Genomic DNA, 19,277 nt, shown 5'->3' with positions numbered 1-19,277 from the left:
CGATGTCCCTGGTGACTGGACGAACTCACATCCTCACCAAGTGTCTAAGGAGTCCTTTTCCCTGGCACCCCTGCCACAACTCCTCGCTGGAGCCCCATGACAGCCACCCTGACTGTGGTGAAATGGAATCTCCATGTATGCTTCTGTCAAGAACCAGATGACTGTTGTTACTGTGCCTGATTCTCAGTTGTCTATTTTGCTTCACTGAGTCTCTGTGTTTAGAGTGGTGCCAGCACCATCCTGTTATTAGCTTACTTTATTACTGTACCACTGTGCCGCCTTAGCTTTATCTCCACAGCCTGGAGCCTTCCTCTTACACCTCTCGGTGACTGACACTACTATTTCCCACTTGTCCCAACAGAAACCCAAGTCACTCACCATTCCTTTACCGTCTCTCCCTTCTCCTCACGCAGTATATGCTACGTTCTCTTGATTCTTCACTCCCTTCTTCCTAATGTCCTGATATCTCTTCACTTCGTGCCCCTAATACATTTCCCCATCTTTCTGCACGGAATATAAGCTTCACAGGAATAAAAACACAGAATAGTGCGTGGCTCATATTAGAGCATAGACGAATACTTGCTAAGTGTGGGGATAAGTGAATTAGCCCGTAAGCTGGCTTCCGGCTTTTGATCGCGCAGCTCTCTGATCCTTGGCACTGCTCTATCCTCTCATTCTCTGCACTGAGACGAGACATTTTAAAAGGCACAGCTCGTGTTAATCTTTAAAAAACGTTTCAACTTCTTTATGCATAACAGCTTAAAGGCCCATCTTGGGCTCATCCCTAGCTTTTACCCTTTATCATGAGATTCCCTGTTGCTGTTTCTACTGTATGCATGCACGTTCTAGATTCAGTTTCTGAAACTCTGGTGTTTTCAATATGATGTGCCCTCTGCCTGTAGCAGCCTACTGGACTACCATCAGTCCATCTGTTAAACCCTTTCACCCAGCTGAGTAAACATATGTCTATGTTTAGGATGGGGAGGGTCTTTCTGTTTCTACAGTAGATCAAATTACTACTGACTTCTGAACATATACCATAGCCCAAACTATCTCTGGGGGAAAAAATGCAGCCACCATAATTTGTGTAATTAATTCAGCTAATTCAATTCAACCAAAGTCTGAGTACCTTAGGCATTTTTCTGCTGGCCCTGCTGTCACCCACCCAAAGTACCCAGTTTCCGACAGTAAGATTTCTAAATGCTTACTGATTTAACTGTTTTGAAACGAGGCATACAATACCCTCATGTAGTGAAAAATTTGGTTTTGTGTTATAATTATTAAGAGGGAAAACAAAAGATAAGAAAAGGAATAGAAAGGCCTAGAAAGGAAAGAAGAGAGGTATTCCTCATGGGTGGATGTATTTTGAAAGCCACAAAAAGAAAGAAAGAAAATTCAGATGAGCTGTCCTCCTGATTAGACTACTTAGCTGCTTAGCAGTGGCCTTCCCTTGGAATGTAAACTACTTGATAAAGGGCTTTTAAAGCTACTGAGAAGCGCTCTCTCCCCCTCTCTCTCTCTCTCTCTCTCTCTCTCTCTCTCTCTCTCTCTCTCTCTCTCTCTGCTACTGTTAACAGCCTGCTGGGATGGAAGGAGGAGGAGACACCAAGGAAAAAGCATGCTGCCACCGTTTTTAATTGCCTGACTCCTGGGCTCTTAGCTTATTATAATCTTAATACTTACGACCAGTTCCCTTTCCCTCAGTGAACAGCTGGCTTCGCACTTACCTCTAAAGAAGCTTATCTCACAACTTAACCTACTCCATAAACTAAAACACCTATCATCTATGGCAAGATGGCCCACTGGATAGGGTGCTTGTGGCGGGACTGACAACAACCTGTATATGGTCCCAGGATTCCACAGGGTGGCAGAAGAGTGCCAACTCCCGCAAGCCACCCTCTGATGGCCGTCGGAGTGCTGTGGCACTGGATCTGCCTGCACTCCCGCACAAGCATGTGAGCACACATACACAATAAAATCCTATAGACATAGCACACGTGGACTCATCCTCTGTTGTGCAACTTTAAAAATGATTCTGCGTAAATATACCTACCTCTGCTATGCATGCGTGCTTCTCTGAAAGAGAAAATATCTTATGTATGTGTATCTGTACAGGTGTGTATGTGTGTGTGTGTGTATGTACTTCCCTGGAGTTTGGATCATAAGTGTGTATACTGCCACACTTGACTTTTTTGATACATGGGTTCTGAGGATCAAACTCAGGTACGAGATAGATACTTTATCAACTGAGCCACCATCTCAGCCCCACAAACATCTTTCACTGATTTCTATTTACTTAATTACTGTGGCAAGGATCTGAAACAGGTATTTTCTTCAGTATCTACAAACAAAGAAATTAAATGTTAACGATAATAGCAACTTGTTCACAGTAACACAGCCAGAGAACATAATATCCAAGCTTGGATCTATCTTATTACAAAAATCATGCACTTAATTCTCTCACGATATCTTCAAGATATAAATGTGTCTTATTGTAGCTAATCGTTTCATCATTTGCTCAACACTTTCCCATTGTGTGTCTTTCATTTCACAGCAATCTTGGGAATAACTGATACAGGCCCATCTAAGGTCCGAGAGGCTCAAGTGCAGCAGTTAAACTGACAATACTCATCTCTTATTTACTGAAATAGGCTCTTGAGCCACCAAAACCAGTTGTGTGGATTCGTCCTAGACCGCCTCTCTGCAAAAGACATGTGGACCGTGGAGCAAGAGACACCTACTGTGCTCACACTGACATCTGAGGGATGAAGGCATTTTCAAAAATGCAAGCTACCCGAAAGCCAGCCACGTCTAGGGAAGAGTGTAAGCCTTGCTGGCTCAAGAGTTTTGTACCTGACTACTGTTCTGCTGCTACCCTCTCCATTGGCTTCTGTAAGCTATAAACGTAAATGCTAAGCATCCTTCCCTGTGTGTCTCAAAGCCCTACTTAGCCACAATGCTATTAACAAAGGTCTTAGAGAGTTCTCGGTATCATTTACCGTGACTAGGCTGTAATCTGATTTGCCTGATGAGCTCATATGTATCTTCTCACTGCGTCCATGCCAAGCCCTCTGCAGAGTCTCAGTCTGCTTACTGTTTCAGTCACTCTGAACCTGGACTCGTCCCTCTCATGTCCACAAGATGAATGACTTGTTACAAAAAGGAGACCAGCTGCCCCACGGCCACATTCTGAGGCATCATTTCCTTTTGAGCTCATTTAAATTTGTCTACCTGGTTCCGGGATCAGCAAACACTGTAAAAAGAGATCTTCAATATTTTAGGCTTTGTGATAAAGTCTGCTGGGAGTGTTCAGCTCTGTCACTGCAACATGAAAGCCACAGACAACAGGCAGCAAAGCAGCGCTTATGCTCCAATAACACAAACGAATGAAAGCAAAATTAAAATGTAGAAAGCATAGAAAGGACCTGTTGCTTGTTCTGACCAAATTTTCAAAAAATTAATAATAAATAAATAACTTTAAAGGAAACAAACAAAACCAAAAAACTTTCCCTCTAAGGTATCTGCTTACCCTGATACACTGTTTCATAGAAAGAAACCACAGAAATGTTTAATTCTTTACTCACAGCTGCTTATTTTCAGAGTGAACAGTGAGCTGGGCGGTGGTGGTGCACGCCTTTAATCCCAGCACTCAGGAGGCAGAGGCAGGTGGATCCCTGTGAGTTCGAGGGCAGCCTGGTCTACACAGTGAGTCCAGGACAGCCAGGGATACACAGAGAAATCCCATCTCAAAAAACAAAACAAAACAAAACAGTGCACAGTGAGCTAGCCATTTGTCTTTACTGGTATCAGTGCATTTGTTTGTTACAATAGTGTTACAATACTATTGTAAACGGACAGAAGAGTAAATGTTTATACATCCTGTGCATTTCAGTCACCTGTCTTCATTGCTGGTTTGATGCTGAAGTTTTTTTTATTTTTTTCACCTTCAGCCAACAGACCCATTATATCAATGGATGCCTGTGTCCTTTTGATATGAACCACTAGTCTCTGGCAGCTTCCCTGCTCTGTGATGCGGAATAACCCACAGTTGTCTGCTGTGCTTGCTATACCACACTGGAACCAATCGCCCATCCCATGACCCCTGAATCCTTTCTGTGACAAATGGTATTTAGTGACCATAATTATGGCTCAGGCTGTGCTCATTGCTCTGGTGCTATTATTGTAATAGTTCACTGGGAAGGCATTAAAAGACATATAATCTTAACGTCTATGAGCAAAGGCTTAATGTACTCAAATTCTTCTAGAAAATAAATCTTGGTTTCAATTGCATAAAAAATTTCTCAGTGGCTCTTATAGAGCTAAAATATGGTCTATTTTGAGTTTGGGAAAAAGATCGAATAAATTATATATAAAGTGTTTAAAGTAATAATTAGTAAAAGAGATGCATTTAATACAAATTGGGTAGTATTTTTATTGATAACTTTAGAAGTATTCCAGCATTTGACCCAGTAACTGTATTTTTATGATTTTCAGAAATACAAATAAGCAAAGAAAAGTTAACAAGAAGCTCATAAATTATAGCATTAATTGTGAATGTGAGCAAAATTATAAATAATCTAATGATCAGCATCAAGAAAATAGTTTATGGAGAAATGATATGTCCAAGTTATATCAAATAATATTCAAAACACAGGAACCAAAGATTAGCATGTTGGCTAAGCATGAATGCTCATTTCATTGAGCCTTAACCAGTCTTGTTTCGTCTTTATTAATGATTCTGAACATTTGATGGAACAGTTTGATTTTTACTTATTTGCTAAATTGGTTGGTGGTGTTTTTAAATGCTTCTGAAGTTAATCTTTCTAACTTTATTAACTATCCAATTACTGTTCTTCTATGTTGTAATTTGTCTATCTTCTAAAGAAAAAAGAAAATTAAGATTTGATGTAGAAAGTATTTGTGTAAGTCAGTTAATAGCCTTACAACCCACCCTGAGGGGAAGGTAGTATACAAATCCAATAACCAAGCATCTTGCCACTTAGAAATTTCAATTAAGAGCAAGCTGGAATAAATTCAGAAAACATTAATAATCTAGCATCCCTGGCTCATCTATCAGTAGGCCCACAAGCAGATAAGTTCTCGTAATAAATTAAGAAGGATAAATGCAAGAAGAATTAAATGAGCTTGTTTACAAAGAGGTACTGAGTTGAGGGTGCTCTCCAGGTACAGTGCAAAGCAGCAGACAGTGTGTGAGACAACGGGTCCTAGCACTGCCCCAGTGGGGACATCTTGCCACACGTTTTGTTGTTGTAGCTGTCAGGGGTCACAGCTGGTGAGGCTGCTGGGGACTTTTCCTCGCCAGTGGTGTACAAAGAACCTTCCAGCATCAGCACGAGGTTTCCAGGTTGGCACCAGCTTGATTTCTCCATGTTCTATGACGCAAGTATGTGGTGTCTTTGGCAGTAGGGTCTTACTCTTACTTAATTCTAGAAGATCACCAAAAGCAATAATTGCCTCTCTTGTTCTGGGGATGTGGATGGGGCTCCACTGACCAACAACCTGCAAAGAAATAGCCCATACCTAGCCTGGGCTTGACAGCCTAAGGTACATGGCGGGGGAAGGCACTGCCTCTCTTACAGCCTAACCCCATTTACACTTCTTTTATAAATGTGTATGCACATATTTTAAGAAGCTTCATTTACTTTTTCAAATTGTTACGTTAAAAAATTACATAAAATGGGAGGGGACACAGATTCTGCAGCTCAATTATCTAGGTTCAAATCCTAAGCCTCCTATTTGTGATTATCTCAAAAACAACCTTGAAAAAGATGAACACCTGGAGAATTGACTTTTTAGTTTGGAAACTCACTAGAAAGGTGAGTCATAAATTCAAGGACACGAGAACCTGTTCCAGCTAGTCTGGAAAGATAAATATAACACTGTGTTTATTCACAAATAAAATTAAAATAAAAAAGAAATTCCAGAAAAATATACATAAATACTCCTGAAACTAGTGAGCTTACTTACAATGAACATTTCATATATGAAAAGAATTAATATTTATAGGTCAAATTTAGAAATATTATCATAATCTTAACTTATTTCTGCATGTGTCTGTCCATGTGTGTAAGTGGGAGGGGGTAAGCACGTGAGTGTGTGCAGAGAGCATGCTTGGATGCAGAGGAAGATACTGAGTGTCCCTCTCTATTAGTGTCTTATTCCCTTGAGACAGGGTCTTTCACTGAACCTAGGATCAGGCTGGTGGCCTGCAACCCCGAGCAATCCTCCTGTCTGCTTCCCAATAGTGCTTTGCTTACAGGCTCATGCATAGTCATTCCTAACTTTTTACATGAGTGCTGGGGATTTGAACTCAGGTCCTCATGCTTTGTTGCAAGTGTTCATACTTGCTGAGCCATCTTCCAGACTAGCATTATGATTTTCAATAGCTCTTCTCAAATGAAACAGTAAAACATCTATCAAACACTATACCCATACTAAAATCTAATACCAATCAAAGAAATTAATAACTTAAATAAATGGAAAGAGTCCATATTCATGGAGTAGAAATTATGACAGTTAAGATGACAATTTTTTTCCAGAGCAGTCTAGAAGTTTAACACTGGATGATAAAACAAAACAAAACAAAAATCTCATCCAGATATTTTCCAGACAAAGAGGAGCTAATTTGATAGCATCTGGTGTAGGGAAATAGGAATCAGAACAATCAGGAAATTCTGATGGAGACGGTCAAGTATTAGACCATCCCACTTACGATGAAAGGTGAGGCAATTCACACAGGGCAGCGAAAGCAAATGGGGAGCCTAAAACCGACCCAGCAACACGGTCCCCTACCCTCTCACGGAAGAGCAGCCCTAGAACCGACCCAGCAACGCGGTCCCTTACCCTCTCAGGGAAGAGCAGCCCTAGAACCGACCCAGCAAAGTGGTCTCTTACCCTCTCACGGAAGAGCAGCCCCGGAACCGACCCAGCAACGCGGTCCCTTACCTGTCACAGAAGAGCAGCCCTAGAGCTGAACCAGCAACATGGTCCCCTACCCTCTCACAGAAGAGCAGCCCCAGAACCGACCCAGCAACGCAGTCTCTTACCCTCTCATGGAAGAGCAGCCCTAGAGCTGACCCAGCAACGTGGTCCCTTACCCTCTCTCTGAAGAGCAGCCCTAGAACTGACCCAGCAACGTGGTCCCTTACCCTCTCACTGAAGAGCAGCCCTAGAACCGACCCAGCAACGCGGTCCCTTACCCTCTCACTGAAGAGCAGCCCTAGAGCTGACCCAGAAATGTGGTCCTTACCCTCTCACGGAAGAGCAGCCCTAGAGCTGACCCAGAAATGTGGTCCTTACCCTCTCACGGAAGAGCAGCGTCTGAACCGACCCAGCAACGTGGTCCCTTACCCTCTCACGGAAGAGCAGCCCTAGAACCGACCCAGCAACGCGGTCCCTTACCCTCTCACAGAAGAGCGGCTCAAATTGGAAAGGGTAATATTTCCAACAAACGGTGCTGAGACCATCTGCAAAAACAAAACTTCTTTACAAACTTTATTATTATAAAGTGATAATTCAAAATGGATCTTAGGTTACAATGTGCAACAATAAGGTTTAGAAAAAAGAGAAAACCCTTCCCAATCTGTAGTTGAGCAAAATATTTATAGGCTCAACTTGATGAGATGTTCATGACACTTTGTAGAAGACATGCAATAGACACAAGAGGAAAGCACACCTAAGACCCCTAAGTTTTCAACAATAAAACACAAAACCATTGAAAATGAATAATGAACCTGACCATCATCCAAGATGGTGAAAAACACACGTGAGAAGATGCTCAACAGCAGTAGGCACTCAAAAATGCCAAATGAAGCCACGAGTTACAGCTACGAACACTTTAACAAAAACAGATGTGGAGACTACCAAGACTTGGGGAGGCCCCACAGCAAATGCAGCAGGCACACTCACTGCCCAGAATGCAAACTGTTCATTGCAGTGGAAGACAGTGGGGTGCTTCCCCCTAAGGAACCTTAAGACACAGGAGCGCCCACTCTAGAAAAAGTTAAAGCTCACGTGTACACAAAGCTTATCCATGAACGTTTAACAGTACGACAGTGGAAACTGGAAAGCGAGCAAACTGATTAAAGCTGAGGTACATCCACACAGTGGCTTACCAATAAAAAGGAACAAACTTTTGAAAACTGTGATGATAATACAACGACTCTCAAAGTTATACTAATTAAAGGAATAGTCTCAAATGGTTATGCACAATATCAATTATATGACATTCTCCAAAGCACATAACTAAGATGATTAACACATCACGGCTTATCAAGAGTCAGTACATGTAGGCAGCAGGGGCAACCTTCCCGGCATAGCAGGAGCAAGTCCAAAGTGATGTGACTGCTCTGTCCAGCATTAGGGTACCAACTGCACAAATCTGCACATATGCTAACATTCACAAAACCATAAAACAGAGAACACAAGGTCAATGTGTGCCATAATTTTGAAGATAAGATTAAAGAGTCATCATCTCAGAAGCCGGAGCACAAGGAAAGCAGTGTACCATCAAGCCTACCAAGAGCTGAAGAGGACAATCACACTACGGAGACGCCTGCATGGTAAGTCTGTTCAAAGACACAATGACAAAGCAAAGACACAGATGGGCGTTAAGAATGACAAGAGTGATAACCACAAATGTACAAAAGGACTGAAGAGGAAAATCAGTTTTAGCTTTGAAGCAAAATGAAAACATAGGTGGAATACTATATTCTAGGAAAATACAAATTAACAAATTTGACATCTAAAGAAATTGGGAAAAAAAATCAAACAAACAAAATCCAAGGAGTTACCCCTCCAAAGGCATACTACATCCCTAAGTGCTAATAAACATTTAGAAGTGTAGTGTATTTTTATCAAAGCTAACTTCCTACTCAAAACAGAAGTGTGTGTGTGTGTGTGTGTGTGTGTGTGTGTGTGTGTATCTGCGCATGTGTGGTTTTTGACAGGATGTTGGGTTGGCCTTGAACTCCTGGACTCCTGGGTCTTCCTGCCCCTTACATGCTAGTGTTACAGGTGTGTGCCCCACACTTGGCTAGATTAAAGATGAAAAATAAATAACAAGGTAAAACCAGGGACATATCCTGTATTCAAATTCTAAATCTCTCTGGCATATCCACACATAAGCACACCAAGCCAGCTACAGTTTACAATTTATTATATATATTTATAACAAATTAGAAGAGTTTAAAGTTTCCTAGCAAAAAAAAAATTGAGATGGAATGCTAACTACTCTAATGAGATCATGACATATTGAATATATATATATATATTCTAATTCGATCATTCCTATATATATATATGATTATGATGCTACTACCATAAATATGTACAGTGTGTGTCAATATAATTAAGAAAAGGCACTCAGTCCCTTACCGTAATAGTGATCTGGGGTTAAGTCAATTAGGCAATTGTATTATGTTTTTATGTGCCCTGTAACCACAGCCAACGTTTAGCTGGTACTCAGAGGAAGTTCAATAGCAGCACTAGGAAGAAAATGGGCTGGTGTGTACTTTAAATTGCTATGGGTAAGTGCACAACACAGGTGCATTGTATATGGAGCTGAGTTAGGAGACTTTCAACCCCGGCTTGGGCTCAAGTCACCTTGTTTTGGAAGTTCCCGCTGCCCTGCCCCTGCCTTTCAGGAGAGCTGCAGTTCCCCCGAGGCCACTCGGATCTGGTCAGAACAGAAGGCTACTACTTCTACAGCACCATCTCCATTATCCTGTTCAGTGAAACAAAGTTTAATCACAGCGGGAACAATGTGCTCTCCAGACGTTCTTACTAAGGCAAAACCACCCATTTCTGCTCTTACCACAGGGCCTACACTGCTCAGAAACACAACTCACATTCCCAATCTTTAAGGCAAAACAACCACAACTCAGATGCTGAAAACTTCCATACTGCTCCATCCACTAAAACCAACAACAAAAAGGATGGATGATCAGCTATGAGACTCAGGCAGGAGAGGGGGCAGGGCAGGTTTACAAGAGCGAGGAGGAACGAAGGAAGGAAGAAAACAGAGAGTGGCTATAGACTGATCTTACAAGTACAAAGTTTAATAAATATTAATAAATGTATTTCAGCATAAAATGATATTATTATCAACCTGTTATGACACTCTTACGAATGTGGAAATACTCCAACACTAGGAATACCACGAATATAACTTCCGTCAGTTATGGACAAATGGAGTCTTTTATTTAACAAGTGCTGTCTGCTATTATACCAAGCATGTTTCACACACAATTACAGCTCTGCAATAATCTGCACAAGCATAAAACAATTCCACTCTTCTCATAGGACTTTTTTATTGTTGCTATAGAAAATATGTGTCATTTAACATATTTAGATTTATCAATGTATGTATGGTAATAACAGGTAATATATTTCTTACTGCCATTTAAATAGATTAGTATTAACAACATTTTAACTTCTACAGTGGTTTAAGAAAATATGTAGCTCCAATTTAAAAATATTCTTTGGATTCCCAAACGCCTGACGCCCCGTGAGACCTGAACGCTGAGAACTTGCTGCAACGCACTCCACAGCCCTCTCCAGCACGTTACTGGCCTGTCCACTGGTGAGGTAAGTGAGGGATGTTTCCGGTCTGAGACTGCAACAAATAAAGATGCCACCAACGTGTAGGTGCCTTTCGCACACATTAGGGACTGTGTTGAGTTTCGTACCTAAGAGTAATGCTGCTGGGCCACAGGGTACATCATATTTGATTTTAATAGACACTGACTTTTCAAAAGTGGCAAGTGAAGTGTTTCAAGCATGGTTAGCTGAACTGAAATCAGGCCGAAGTACAAAGCTTACATTGTATTCAAAGACTTTGCATGAAAACATAATTCAGAGCATCTCATTAATAATTTTTGCTACTGATTTTATGCATGAACAGTAATGCTTTAGGCACACTGGGCTATATATTAACATTGGGTTTTGTTGATTTTTTTTTTTTTTAGCATGGCCACTGGGGAGTGTGTGAAGGTATGAGAATGTGTGTGTACATGTGTGTACGGTGTGAGTGTGTGTACACATGTATGTTTCAGATCGTAGGCTTATCTATTTGAGATGTTTATGAGCTTTTGAGAACTCAAGACTCTCTAAAGGTGGCAGTTGCTAAAGACAAGCAAGAGGTAGCCTGCCTCGTGCAGACAGTGAAGGAGGCAAGAAGACAAGCCAGCAGCAGAGACAGCGTATGCAAAGGCCAGGAGAGGAGAGAAACACGCCACACAGCAGGGACACAGTGAAGGAAGAGCAGGGATGTGAGACGCTGCTGGGTCCCCGCCAACCCCCTTTCACTCCTTATATGTAGCACGTATGGATGCGTAGAAGTCAGAAGGTAACTTGTGGGAACTGAGTCTTCTCTTCCATCAGGTGGGTCTTGGAGATGGAAGTCAGGTGGTCAGGTTAGAGGGCAAATGTGTTTACCAGCTGAACCGCTCCCTGGCCCTACTGCTAGACTTTATGCAAGAAAGTTACATAAATAAACCCGCATTTATTCCCGACTTGTATGCACGGCATGGCTGAATCAATCCTGGATTAGTTAGAAGCTGCTATAGCAATGTGAAAATTACTAATGTTATTAATAAAGCAATCGGCTTCTGCACATAGAAAGCAGAGCAGTACAAGAAGCACCAGAGCAAAATCACTAGTCCCAGGTCGTCTTTCCTAAGGGGGCCACTTCACACTGTAACAATCATGGCTATTTTTTTTTTTTTTTTGGTAAAGTTGTTTTGTATTCTACTAGGTTTCGGTTATGAGAACAGCAACAACAACAACAAAAAATTGAATGTCACACTTCAGAACGCACTAGGTATATGCATTTGTTTTGCGTTTTTTTCTTCCTTGTATCTGAAGGGTTAAGGCCCAGCCGCTGAGCATTCTACTGTGGTCGCTTCACTCTAACACCGAAGGGCTGATACCATTTTTATTTCTCGAAAAACTGAAACATTTAAGTGAATTCAGGGAGGCATGAAGCTGGGCTCTTTCAACAGCGAGAGCATCAGTTTAAAACAAGTTCATCATACTGATCCTGGGCAGGGCACTGAGTTATCAAATATTTAAGAAAAGAAGTAAAGAATTGTTCTGTCAGATCCTTCTATGCTGATGTCCTGGAAGCTGCTAAAACTGTATTTTCTACAAATAAGACACAGGATCCGGGAAAAAGGTGACAGGTCGCTTTATTCTTCCAAATTTCTTCTGAAATTCACCAACCTACTAATAGATATTCCTGACTACTCCAATGACATAAGGCATTTTATTGATCACTTACTTCAAAGCACTGAATTTGGGCAAAAATGTGCTTGAAATCTAGCTTCCCTACCCTGGGATCCTTGCCTGTTCAACTCCTAAGACTTCATGAGGGCGAGGCTGGGAGCTGAGTTTCCCATGACACCTTGAGCTTCTCCCACAAACCATCTTCCTGGACGTTCTTGTCATCTGCTGTCTCCGTGGACCATCACAGCGTCCACCTACAACGCAGCACGGACAGCATCACTTCTCACACGGGTGTCCTCACTGTTCTCTTTTCTAGATGGAATAACAGGAATTCCCCCAAGGGCCCAAACTGCTAGACTGAACGGAAGGACCAGAAATCACCCTCAGCGTTCATGTCACATGACTTGAAGAGACTAGATAGTAACCATCAGATGCAATTACATCTTCCCACCCCAAGCCCCACCTCCAAGTACAACACACTGGTACTTCCCTCCTCTCCTCCCTCCCCCAGGGAAGAAAGAGGAAGTACCCTTGTTTATCTGTCCACAGGACAATACCCATCTACCTCAGCTCCACCAGCCTGCCCCCACCACTAGTGCCGCTCACCAGACTTAGAGCGGAAGCTCCCTGACTACCCTGCCTACTTCAAATGTTCCGCACTGTGCAGCAACATTGATCACGTCAAGAGAAAAAGCATATCGTGTCATTTACACCTCTCCAATAGTTAGCTCGTAAAATAAAACTCACGCTTCACCACGGTCTTCAAGGTTCCTGGCCCCTCCACTCACCCTGCTCCGCCTCCTTGTAGCCCACCATGCTCTTACTCCAGCACATGTGTCAACATCGCTGCAGCACTCCAGCTCTTCCACGCCAGGCTCTGCTGCCTCTACGCCTGCCATTTATCGCTCCCACATACGAGGTTCTCTGGCTGTAACTCTCATGTTACCTATCACTTAGGTCTTGTAGATGTCCCCCGTGACCGACACCCCAGCCGTAACCGCTCCATTATTTATTATCTCTCTGCTTGTTAATTTCTGCCACGGTGCTTGCATAAATTCACTGAGTAGAGTCTAAGCACCAAGAGGCCAGAGACCACGTCTCCCAGGTAGCACCTCACAGTACCAGACATTTGCGAGATGCACGGAGGGGAACGTAGGCTTGGGCTGTAACTCTGACTGCTTCCTAGTGACTCAATCTCAAGGCAATTCGCAGAACTTCAATTTTTTTCTTTTATTAAAAAACAATGTCCTAGTCGACTGCTAGGTGGAACCGGCGGAAACTGCCAATGAATAATGTCTAAGAACAGAACCCGTAACAGTAAATACTGGAAGCTTAATATCGTAAGTGTCAGTTTCCTTCTCTCTTCTAAAGGTTAGAGGATAAGACCTCACTCACTAAGCTAATTTAACATAGAAATTATATAAAACTATATATATTATACTATATATACACATACATACATATATATGTGTAAGTATATGATAGTAGCAAGTAGTGTACATCCACCACCTCAAAAAAGGATGGAGGAAGTAGGACTGAGGAGAGGACAAAGGAGAAAGAACCTTAGAAATTAGAGATCAATTCTATTTCAATTCTTAAACCAGCAAGAACAGATTAATGCTCATTTTACAATTTCAAAGTCAAAGCGTTATCTATTTGCTTACATGTGCATAAACCTAATCTGTATCCATCTCCTGTTTAACTTTCATTCTTTAGTTAATATTGGTGATAGTTTTTTTTAAGGCACCAATTAAGTAACAACAAAATGCCTGAGATCAGACACAGAAATTCCCTTACTTTTTTCAGTTTTTTTTTTTTTTTTTTTTTTTTTTTTTGGTTCTCCAAAAAGAGTCTTGGCCCAGGCCCAACATCTCACATTCATACTCTCAGCCCTGGGGAGTCTGGAGCAGGAGGATTGCTATGAGTTTGAGGCCAATCTGGGCTACAGAGCAAGACCCTGGCTTTAAAAGGTTTAATTTTAAACATTTCCTTCTCACTGCAGCTCACTTAGGTTCTCTGCAGTGGAGACTATACTTTCTAGGAACCCTCTAAATCATTTACGACACATCCCTCCTGCAATGTAGACAGCTGCCCTTCTAAAAGTTGTCACTCAACACAACCACCTCGAATTGTGAGGAATATGCTCTCTAGCTCCACAGACTCCCTAGGATATAGATATAATTTAGATTCTGAACTCAAAGAAGGGTTCATATTAAGCAATTAATTCAGTTTTATTCAACATATTTTATGTAATCAAGCTTGACTTTCTCAGAAGTAATTGGTACCAGCTTAAAGTTTTTCCCTTCTGTTCCAGTTATTTCTACCACTTTTCTAAAATTGGAACTTCTAGTCTATTCTTAAGCTGGAAAATTGTTTAGTGTTGCTGAGTGCTCCATACAATTCATGAGAAAAAAGATTCATCTGGTAACTATAAAATAAAGAGCAAGAAGAAGAAGAGTATCCTGGTCACAACATCTACAACGGGAGGTGCACAATGAAACTCTTGGCCACAATCAGCTGACAGTTCGATGTGCAATGACGTCACAGGTCAGCCAGTATGCGTCAGGATGAGCAATGATGTCACAGGTCAGCCAGTATGTGTCAGGATGAGTTTTTCCTGCTACTGAATGCTTTAGCAGGAGTAACCTGCAAGTCTTCAAGGCAACTGTAGGATCATAGGCAAATGTTCTAAATTACATTCTGTGGCTTTGTCTAGGGCACTGTTCATCAAATGAAACACTGGGTCCAAAGCTGAAGACTCCACCATCAGCAAACGAAGGAAGGAAAGGCAGGGAAAAGGGAGAATGAATGACAGGCAATATATCCGAGTGTATCACAAAGCTAAGGGCAGCAGCCTTTGAACTTTATTTCTCTTTTCTAGATATATCTAGAAAGCAATGTGCAATTTATTTTAAGGGTCAGTTTGGGTGACAGTTAGCAAACCTCAACCTAGGAGGCAGACAGGAAAGGACAGAGCAGTGGTGCTGTTACTGCTGCCAAACTGGTCTGGGAAAGAAGCAAAGACTAAGTTCTAATGACCCGAAGAGACAGATATTGGGAACTTCCACACTGTGCCAGGGCAGGCGCCTTGGTATGAGAGCCAGCGCAGGACAATCTCCCTGACAATAAGTCTAGGGTAAAATGCAGCTAAGCTTCAGGGTCCCAGGACTAAAGGTCTTAGTCCTTCGAGCTTCCAAAGAAAGCAGATGCCAACCTTTGCTTTCTCCTGCTCTCCAGCAAATTCAAGCCATTCAGACAGAAGGACAACTCAACGGTGGGTTACTGGTCCCAGCACAGCTGCCTCAGAAAACACGAGCTGTACGCTGCTGGAGAATCTAAATTCGTTGTCTCCTTTTACACAATGTAAAGTTCAAATGAGACTCTGGCATCTGGAAAGATGACCTGCAGCTGGAATGGTCACATGTCCCAGTTCACCCCCAAAATAGGAGGCTATGTAAAGCGTACAAACAATGACAATTTTTAAATCTATATGAAATGTTTCAAAGGTTCATATTTTGATTAACAGCCAAGAATAACTGCAAAAAAACCAACCCACCAAACAAACAAACAAACAAGTGTTGGAACCCCCTAAATACTGGCTCAAAACTTTTTCTTATCGCCCATGTCATGTTATTCAGAATATTCACTTGCCTTAACGGACATTTCTGATTTTATTTATCCACTCCCTTCCGTGTATACGTATGTGTGCGAGGGTCCTGTGTGCGGGGGAGGACAGTGTGTGAAGGCCGGAGGACAGCTTCTCTTCTTCCACCTTATCTGGGTTCCAAGGACAGACCTCAAGTCACCAGGCTCTGTAGAAAACACCTTCACCTACTGAGCTATCTCAACTGTCCTTTATTTTTGAAGCCACACTTGTGGTGTGCCTGCACATGTGCATGCACACATGCAGGTGTATGCGGAGGTCAGAGGTCAGAGGACAACCTTAGGTGTCCTCCCTCAGGTGCCGTCCATCTTTCTGGACCCAAGGAGTCTGGCTGCCTCTGCCTTCCCAAGCATGCCACCCTGCCCAGCTTTTCATTTGAGTTCTGGGGATGGAATTCAGGACTTCAAGCACTTTACTAAGACATCTCCCAAAATATACTTTTAAAATATTCACACAATTCTCTCAGAGTACATCGACTGTACATCACACCTTAACATAGCGCATCCGAATTGCACTACTCCTATGAGAGTGTGCAGGTACATAGTTTAACTCTTGCCATAGTTGTTTGTTTGTTTGTTTTCCATTAATATAAACCAAAATCTGGATGAGAAATACACACACACACACACACACACACACACACACACACACACACACACACTATACAGAGAATGTCCCTACCTTCAGGTGAACAGTTCCTTTTAGCTCTGCCATAGAGTTGAATGTTTTGTCCATCTCACTGCCTCTTATTTTCTTATCATTTGAAAGTCAAGCACCTGGTGACATCCTCCTTTGGGATAATCTCCTGACAGCTTAATAAATATGATCCCACAATGTTGGAAAAAGGAGTTTTGGCCTTTGACTTCAATTCCTCACTGAAGACAAACATCCAAGAGACAAACCTTTGTAAATAAGGAATCTACCAGAAGGCCACTCTGTGTATCAGTTGAAAAGAATGCACCAAGACCAATACTGCTTTGCAGCCTCTCTACTTCTAAAGGCAAAAGATTTTTAGTTCGACCCCTGGTGGCACGGGCTTTACTTAAGGCTCCACTTATTTATCTAGGTCTGACCAGACATCATGTAAACTCAAGTCCAATTACAGTGCAGAACACACACAACTGGATGCTCCTAATCACCCTAGATTAAGCTATCTCTCACCTTCCTTTCTCCTGGGCCATTATACCAAACCTAGAGCAGAGCTCTGCTCACCCCCAGGCTAGAAGAGACGACATAATAGCTTATTGATCTCTGGTGTAGACCCAAACCCACAAGTCATCAGCCAAACAGGGATGGAACAATCTAAAGCCATGCACTGGGTTTTCAGGTCCGACACATACACACCGTAGGCAGTTACTACATCAAATGTGGATGGACCCATCCTCCTCCTCAGACCAAAACAGAAAACAATACACCAGTCAGCTAAAGGGGCAAGACATCCTGAATTATACTGAAAAGATTACTATTTCTTGGCTGTCAGGAAATGCCAATTTAAGTCCATGATATTTTTCATGTAATATGAATTATCAGGCTTTGAAAATTACCACCATGGTCAATTCCACTGATAAGTGCTTTCAAAAAGAGATGCTACCATATGCTGGGGAACTGTATGTTAACAGAAACCGGCACCATTATACTATCGAATCAGTATTTGTGGCAAATGACTTGGACTTTTTATAAGTAAAATTTACCAAAAAAAAAAAAAAAAAAAAAAAAAAAAAAGGAGGGGGTTTGCTTCTCCCCTCCCCAGGAGAAATCAAATCAATACTCCAAAATGGAAATATGAATACCCGTTCAACGAGTTAACTAAGAACGGTGAAGTCAAGAAGAGCCCAAGCTCAGATCTTAAGTGATGAACATTCCTCCTAACTCCCCTTGGCTCTAATTCATACAAAGGACAGTCCCTGACACATCATCAGCCTTCTGCTAACCTTAAATAAGTATTCCTAAGCAGAGCACAGACCGGAATAAGGCATCAGTGTTATCACTGTATTAGCGGAGGGCGGGGATGAAATGACAAGTGAACTGGGAGTCAGGGCAGACATATACGCCCCAGTAGGGAAAGGCAGAGGTGGGGCTGGAAACTATTTTCTGGCCTTCTCTTGCGTGCTGCTACTGGGGAACAAGATCCTACACGCCTGGGACCCACGGAGCCCGGGGCACCGAGGTGGAGGGGTGGGAAGCAAGCAAGCAAGCGCGGTGCCTTAGCAGGGAACGAGGACCAAGAGAGATGGACGCGAGGGCAATTTCACCCAGAAGAGAACTTCCTGCCTCGGGAAGGATCTGGGGTGGCGATGGCAGGACCGTCCCGGAGGCGACCTCCCCTACGTTGTCTCACGGTCACATCTTTGTGCGAGAGGACTATGCACCCGGCAGCGAGCGCTAGAGGGGCGAGCAGCCGGGGCCCTCGCGCCGGCCGGCAGGGTAGTCGGTCCGCACGCCGTAGCTCCGGCAGGGACCCCTGGTCGGGACCGGCCCGCCTCCCTCGCCCCGCGGGGTCAGGGGCAGCTAGCGGACCCCAGCATCCCAGCGAGCAGACAGCCCTCCCCGCACAGCCCGCGTGGGTCTTTGTCCCGCCGGTAGCCGGGGTCTCCCGGGTCGCCCAAGCAAAGCCGGTCCTGGAGGCCTGATGGCCCCCCGAGGTCGCCCCAGCTTTGTTCGGTCAGCGGGGCGCGGGGAGGCGGACACTTACCGTACACGCCAGCGAGGAAAAGCAAGAGCCACGCCGACCCCCGCCGCGGAGACTCTTTTGTGCTCCAGCGACGGGCCATACCCACGGCAGATGGAGGGAGCGCGGAGATGGAGGAGGAGGAGCTGGGGCTAGACGCCGCTGCCGCCGAGCCCCTGGTAGCTCCCTGCGCGCTCCGCGGCGGCGGTGGCGGCGGAGGGGGAGGGGCGGGGCCGCCCGCGCGCGCTCCCTCCCGCCGGCCGGGCCTCTGCCGCGCCAGCCCCAAGCCGTCCGGCCTTCCCGGGGGCAGGGACTCGCGGCGCGCACACTAGCGGGAGGCGACAGGGCTGGCGAATGCGGGGCCGGGGCCTCGCGCCGCACAACTAGCCGGCGCCGCCACCCGCCAGACGGAGCGCGAGCCGGCACCCGCGCCCATCCGTGCACTCGGCAATCCCCTGGCCCGCCTGCCTAGGTTCCCGCCCCGCGCTCCGCTGGACTCGGCCGGGCTCGCGCGGGTTTCGCCGCGCCTGGAGCCCGAGTGGCGAGGCAGTGCCAATCGATGTGCGAGCGTACGAACGCCGGCCGCGGGGTTCCCGGAGCAGGGGAGCTAGGGGGGTGGAGGTAGGGGTGAGAGTAGGGGGGGGGTCCTCCGCAGTCCTGGGCCTTGGTGTTGGGGCCCACCCGGGAGATCATCGCGAC

The 19,277-nt window shown here is 44.0% G+C and overlaps 1 protein-coding gene across 2 annotated transcripts in view; it reads right to left on the bottom strand.

Moving 5' to 3' along the window:
* Positions 1 to 18,996, bottom strand: part of LRP12 (LDL receptor related protein 12) — a 78,095-nt gene extending 59,099 nt beyond the window's left edge. For both annotated transcript variants that reach the window (XM_084747939.1, XM_084747940.1), the window contains exon 1: positions 18,603 to 18,996. In XM_084747939.1, the coding sequence (XP_084604065.1) occupies positions 18,603 to 18,681 (79 nt within the window). In that variant the 5' untranslated portion in view covers positions 18,682 to 18,996. The remainder of the gene's footprint in view (positions 1 to 18,602) is intronic.
* Between the last annotated feature and the right edge of the window lie 281 nt (positions 18,997 to 19,277).

The sequence above is a fragment of the Acomys minous genome, assembly GCF_964271855.1.
Source record: "Acomys minous genome assembly, chromosome: 12".
NCBI classification, from domain to species: Eukaryota; Metazoa; Chordata; class Mammalia; order Rodentia; family Muridae; genus Acomys; species Acomys minous.
Note: the sequence above shows the minus strand (reverse complement) of the source record. Positions and strands in the feature narration are given on the sequence as shown.